General features: G+C 48.2%; 5 protein-coding genes across 7 annotated transcripts; 2 read left to right on the top strand and 3 right to left on the bottom strand.

Annotated features, from left to right (window-relative positions):
• Positions 1-777: 777 nt before the first annotated feature.
• LOC142114781 (histone H4) lies at positions 778-1,260 on the bottom strand. The gene has a single exon (XM_075194062.1). It carries the CDS (start codon positions 1,184-1,186, stop codon positions 875-877), a length of 312 nt encoding a protein of 103 aa, XP_075050163.1. The 5' UTR covers positions 1,187-1,260; the 3' UTR covers positions 778-874.
• A 996-nt stretch (positions 1,261-2,256) lies between these two features.
• LOC142114798 (histone H1-like) lies at positions 2,257-2,989 on the top strand. Of its 3 annotated transcripts, none has more exons than XM_075194084.1 (2): positions 2,257-2,835; positions 2,899-2,989. In XM_075194084.1, the coding sequence occupies exons 1-2, from the start codon at positions 2,257-2,259 to the stop codon at positions 2,935-2,937; spliced, it is 618 nt and encodes a 205-aa protein (XP_075050185.1). In that variant the 3' UTR covers positions 2,938-2,989. The 3 variants fall into 3 exon arrangements, with proteins under 3 accessions (XP_075050185.1, XP_075050184.1, XP_075050183.1); XM_075194083.1 differs by having other exon boundaries at positions 2,884-2,989; XM_075194082.1 differs by having other exon boundaries at positions 2,257-2,989.
• Positions 2,990-3,387: 398 nt separating this feature from the next.
• Positions 3,388-3,909, bottom strand: LOC142114782 (histone H2A type 1-like). The gene has a single exon (XM_075194063.1). It carries the CDS (start codon positions 3,830-3,832, stop codon positions 3,440-3,442), a length of 393 nt encoding a protein of 130 aa, XP_075050164.1. The 5' UTR covers positions 3,833-3,909; the 3' UTR covers positions 3,388-3,439.
• Positions 3,910-4,108: 199 nt separating this feature from the next.
• On the top strand, positions 4,109-4,561 carry LOC142114812 (histone H2B 1.1-like). The gene has a single exon (XM_075194100.1). The coding sequence runs from the start codon at positions 4,134-4,136 to the stop codon at positions 4,512-4,514; it is 381 nt and encodes a 126-aa protein (XP_075050201.1). The 5' UTR covers positions 4,109-4,133; the 3' UTR covers positions 4,515-4,561.
• Positions 4,562-5,023: 462 nt separating this feature from the next.
• LOC142114811 (histone H3) lies at positions 5,024-5,488 on the bottom strand. The gene has a single exon (XM_075194099.1). It carries the CDS (start codon positions 5,484-5,486, stop codon positions 5,076-5,078), a length of 411 nt encoding a protein of 136 aa, XP_075050200.1. The 5' UTR covers positions 5,487-5,488; the 3' UTR covers positions 5,024-5,075.
• Between the last annotated feature and the right edge of the window lie 298 nt (positions 5,489-5,786).

Genomic DNA, 5,786 nt, shown 5'->3' with positions numbered 1-5,786 from the left:
GAACAATGTTATACAGCTAATATGTCAGTTATACAGCTAATATGTCACAATACAAAAACAGGACTAACATCTGTATTGAGGCACATTGTAACAGTCTCTCTTAGAATGCAGGGAAGTGTACAGACTGAAACAAAGAACAGATTTAATATACAGTGTCAAATCACATATTATATTTACTATGTATCATAACCGCTGCATGAACAGTGGCAATCACATCTCCATTTTCACAGTGCTACATTGTCCCATGCTATGAATTAAAACTATTGTATGTATGATTAAAACAAATACCCAGTTCTGTGGTGAATGCTTTCTGCTGTCCTTTGAAATGTAAGAGGGAATGAGCCAGGCTGACTTAAACTTTACTTTCATTCATGCCATCTCCCTGCTCTTACCAGACCTCACATATATTATAAAGTCTGCACCAAGATATCAATTATAGGGACACATATTTAGAGTTTTCTGGAAAGATAATATATTGTTCAAATCGTGAGTTGCACCGTTTAATGTTTTACACAGACTGCAATACCACTGGTCACATTTACTCAGCAAAGGTATCTGTGCAAGATGTAATTATTATATAATCTGGTATGCTTTACAATCGTGCATTGTTACCAGCAGGACGCGATAGTCTCTTATTAACAAACTTTTCTAAGGCAACACTGACACGCAGCGATCACCTTTGCATATGTTTCAAATAGCTAATCGTGTATCCTCGAGGATACAAAAGTTAAACAGATCACCGATATATAGTGGGGAGAATTCCACACATTCTACCGAGTACTAGGGCAATATTACAGCTCTCTAATGGAAGAGATGGGCGGCCCTGAAAAGGACCTTTGTGTGTGTAATGAAATTAGACGAGAGGAGTCAGTGCTCAGCCTCCGAATCCATACAGAGTACGGCCCTGTCTCTTCAGAGCATAGACCACATCCATAGCGGTGACAGTCTTCCGCTTGGCGTGCTCAGTGTAGGTGACGGCGTCCCGGATGACGTTCTCCAGGAAAACCTTCAGCACCCCACGGGTCTCTTCATAAATGAGGCCAGAAATACGCTTTACACCTCCTCTACGAGCCAGGCGGCGGATCGCGGGCTTTGTGATACCCTGGATATTATCCCGCAAGACTTTCCTGTGCCTCTTGGCGCCTCCTTTTCCGAGTCCTTTACCGCCTTTCCCTCTGCCAGACATGTTCAAAGGTAATCTTCTTTCCGTCTACAACAAACGAACTAAGTTACACGCTAGACAAGCTGTCCTTTTATACAGGAGAGGCGGACCTGATTGGGAACTTGAGGGAAATAGGGGAGGAGCACCAAGCAACAGGTTCCTGAGTCATACCAACACTGCCAGTTTTCAGGCCGTTGTAGTACAATTATATTTTGGTCCTGTAATGTCAATCAGGGCGACCTTTTGTTGTTAGAACGCAGAACGTAGATGTGTTCGGTTAACTCAGTATATGTTTCTGTTTTCTGAGCTCTCAGGCTGGGAATAAAGCGCTGCTTGCACTTTCACTCACTTTCTGTACCAGTCTGTGACCATTTATTCAGCGGCGGTGGCTGCATTCTGCATGCTCCGTGTTCAAACTGCCGTGTGACCATCCTTTCAGTGTTGTCTGGTAGGAGACTGTCGCAAATGTTAAATCGGGAATAGTGATTACTGGACATATTCAGAGCTGACGATTGTGGTGCATGACTGTATGCCTGTCAGTATGGAACATCTGTGTAACGTGACAGTCTCACAGGAGTCTGAAGGTTTAAAAAGGTAGAAATAAGACGTGAGAAGTGAAACATGACATAAAAGGAGAAGTAGGAAGGTTTACTCTGCTCAGTCACTGGGGGATCCGGGAGCTTTCTTTGGGCGCATCCACGTATTTGATCATAAGTTAAGATACAGAGAGGAGATTTAGGGAGATGGGGGTGTTGGGTGTATTTTCAGTGTATTTGCCCGGGGTTCCTCAATATAAAAAGTCTACACACGACGAAAGGGCGTCACAATGTGCTGATGAAATAAAGGACAACGAGCCGGTATTATTACACTTCATATTAAACTCATTTCTTTCAGCCATAGAAACACAAAGCGGGAGCCGACATTCTAGAACGGCGTCCATGAGGATAATGGGCGTGGTAACAATACCCCCGGAATCTGCGCACATGATTGGCTCTTCACCACAGCCAATGGCTTCGCATACCTGGGCTCTATATAACAACTCAGTTGATGATTATCTGCATGTAAAAGTTTTGTTTCTATTTGGTGCACGGAAAATGTCAGAGACAGCTCCCGCCGCAGCGCCCGCTGCTCCAGCAGAGGCCCCCGTCAAGGGAAAGCGTCAGCCGAAGAAAGCAGCTGCAGGAAGCTCCAAGAAGGGCAACAAAACGTCCGGTCCAAGCGTGTCTGAGCAGATTGTTAAATGCGTGTCCGCATCCAAGGAGCGCAGCGGTGTTTCCCTGGCCGCCCTGAAGAAGACCCTCGCTGCTGGAGGTTACGATGTGGAGAAGAATAACAGCCGCCTGAAAGTGGCGCTCAAGAGCTTGGTGACGAAAGAGACCCTGATCCAGGTGAAAGGCAGCGGCGCCTCCGGTTCCTTCAAGCTGAACAAGAAGCAGCTGGAGAGCAAGGATAAGGCAGCTAAGAAGAAGGTGGCGGTGGTTAAACCCAAGAAAGCGGCAGCCAAGAAAGTGCCCAAGTCCCCGAAGAAGTCTCCCAGCGCAGCCAAGAGCCCGAAAAAGGCCAAGAAACCGGCAGCAGCCAAGAAAGCAGTAAAAAGCCCTAAGAAGCCGAAACCTGCTGTGAAACCCAAGAAGGCGGCCAAGAGCCCGGCTAAAAAGGCAGCTAAGCCCAAAGTGGCTAAGAGTCCGGCTAAAAAGGCAGCTAAGCCCAAAGTAGCCAAGAGCCCGGCTAAAAAGGCAGCTAAGCCGAAGAAGGCTGCTCCTAAGAAGAAGTAACTTGGAGCCGCACTCCTGTCAATCACACAAAGGCTCTTTTCAGAGCCACCCACTCGGTCTCGACAGAGCTATATAGTATATATCCCCCTCCACACACACTTTTCTGTTACTCTATGGGGGTGGATGTGTGCGCTATGAAGCTGAGCTCTAGAGTAGCTGTTTCTTTCCGGCGGTGGTGCGAGAAAAGAGATTATAGCCGTATATACTGACTCCTGCCGTCTTATTATAAAGTGTCTGCAGCTTGTTTAAACGTAACGTCAGTGCACCGTGACAGTGCCATATATGGTTCACTTTTGTTTAATAGACGACACCGCCAATCTGGATGGGGGAGTTTAGTTCAACTGTGTCCGTTATCTAACGAGCATTACAATGTAACCTCGTCTAACTCGAGTTAACACACAGCTAAAGCGGGATGTTATAGTCGTGGATCAGCTCTTTAGGGACGGGGTGGGTGGCTCTGAAAAGAGCCTTTGTGTTGTGGGGACAATTATCCAGCAGGAAATTACTTGCTCTTGGTTGGTTTATGGCTCTCGGTTTTCTTGGGCAGTAGGACGGCCTGGATGTTGGGCAGGACTCCTCCTTGGGCGATAGTCACCCCACCGAGTAGCTTGTTGAGCTCTTCATCGTTGCGCACAGCCAGCTGTAGGTGACGGGGGATGATGCGGGTCTTCTTGTTATCACGGGCGGCATTCCCAGCCAGCTCCAGAATCTCAGCAGTCAGGTACTCCAGCACCGCTGCCAGATACACCGGGGCGCCAGCTCCCACACGCTCCGCATAGTTCCCCTTCCTCAGCAGACGGTGAACGCGACCGACCGGGAATTGGAGACCGGCTCGAGATGAGCGAGTCTTGGCCTTAGCACGGGTCTTACCGCCCTGTTTGCCTCTTCCAGACATTTCAACTTATGTGTAAGTCAATCTACAACAATAAGGCTATCTGTCCCGCCTCCGTATATTTATACGCTGTAGGGACAGACACCCTTCTCTCATTGGTCCGCTATCAAATTAGCTAGTGCCGCTCAAGTTCAAACAAACACCAATCCGCAGCAGCGGGTGGGATTTGACATCGCACAACATCCAGTAGTGCACAGAGCAGACTGTGGGTCTCATTTACATGGGCTGCCTATAAATAGAGCGGCTGTGGGAGGTATCAGGAACAGTTTCTGCACATTGTGATTGGGATCGTTTTGTCGCTATAATGCCTGAACCAGCCAAGTCTGCCCCAGCAGCCAAAAAGGGCTCAAAGAAAGCCGTCACCAAGACCCAGAAGAAAGATGGCAAGAAGCGGAGAAAGAGCAGGAAGGAGAGTTATGCTATTTATGTCTACAAGGTGCTGAAGCAGGTCCACCCCGACACCGGCATCTCCTCTAAGGCCATGGGCATCATGAACTCCTTCGTCAACGACATCTTTGAGCGCATTGCTGGAGAAGCTTCCCGCCTGACTCACTACAACAAGCGCTCCACCATCACCTCCAGGGAGATCCAGACCGCCGTACGTCTGCTGCTGCCCGGAGAGCTGGCCAAGCACGCCGTGTCCGAGGGCACCAAGGCCGTCACCAAATACACCAGCGCCAAATAATTCACCCGTGATATCCTGAGACCACAAAGGCTCTTTTCAGAGCCACCCACCTTCTCTCTGATCGGGCTGTATTCACATTCCCTGTAAGTCATGGATAACAGGTTTTCCTATACTGTACCACCACCATCCCCTGTACGAATGTTTATTACAATACATACAATTCTACCAGCCAACGTTCTAAATAAGCCGACTTCAATTTAATATTTTGTCTGTCTTGCAGTATCTATTTAACGGCTTGTAGAATGAATCCGCTCTCGCCCATTGGGTAACCCAGACGTACTTTAGTTACTCTAGGAATCAGTATAGACCCAGGCAATGTTTCGTCCTGCACCGAAGGGAGAACTGTTGTTAAAATGAATTTTAGGGACGTTACAGTAACACTTAAAAAAACGGGATAACTTTTAAAACAGGTTTTAGATCTCAACATGTATAAAGCACCCGCCCCTCCCAGGTCATATAATGTCGGAAAGCTGGGTAGATGGGAGGATACAGCTCGTTCGAATGCGCATTTGGTGGCTCTGAAAAGAGCCTTTGTGCTGTGTACGTAGGAGGGACGAGTATCTATGCTCTCTCCCCTCGGATCCTGCGGGCCAGCTGGATGTCTTTGGGCATGATGGTCACTCTCTTGGCGTGGATGGCGCACAGGTTGGTGTCCTCGAAGAGCCCCACCAGATAAGCCTCGCTGGCCTCTTGCAGAGCCATGACTGCTGAGCTCTGGAAGCGCAGGTCGGTCTTGAAGTCCTGGGCGATCTCACGTACTAAGCGCTGGAAGGGCAACTTGCGGATCAGCAGCTCGGTGGACTTCTGGTAGCGGCGGATCTCTCGCAGAGCAACAGTGCCGGGACGGTAGCGGTGAGGCTTCTTCACGCCGCCAGTAGCTGGGGCGCTTTTCCTGGCAGCTTTGGTCGCCAGCTGCTTGCGGGGAGCTTTCCCGCCGGTGGACTTGCGAGCGGTTTGCTTAGTTCTAGCCATTATTCAAAATTATAATGAATATTAAAGACGGCAGCTTAACAATCCTATTTATACATAGCGCTGCACGATGATTGGATGAGTTAAGCATTCCCCCCTCCTTTGATTGGCTTAAAATAAACTGTGGACTATTTCAAATTAACCCGCCAGTAGTAACGTACTTCCCAGATCAACGGTATACTAAGTCTTATTAGCAACTCGGGAATGAATTTGAGCGGGAAAGCATTACTTTGTTTCCACGCAGCGTTCAAACAGATGTTATATTTACTGTGTGGGAAAAACAGCCACCATTAACCCCATGCT

This window comes from Mixophyes fleayi, unplaced genomic scaffold (genome assembly GCF_038048845.1).
Source record: "Mixophyes fleayi isolate aMixFle1 unplaced genomic scaffold, aMixFle1.hap1 Scaffold_1507, whole genome shotgun sequence".
Taxonomy (NCBI): domain Eukaryota; kingdom Metazoa; phylum Chordata; class Amphibia; order Anura; family Limnodynastidae; genus Mixophyes; species Mixophyes fleayi.
The sequence above is the reverse complement of the archived record's forward strand: the minus strand, read 5'-3'. Positions and strand labels throughout refer to the sequence as shown.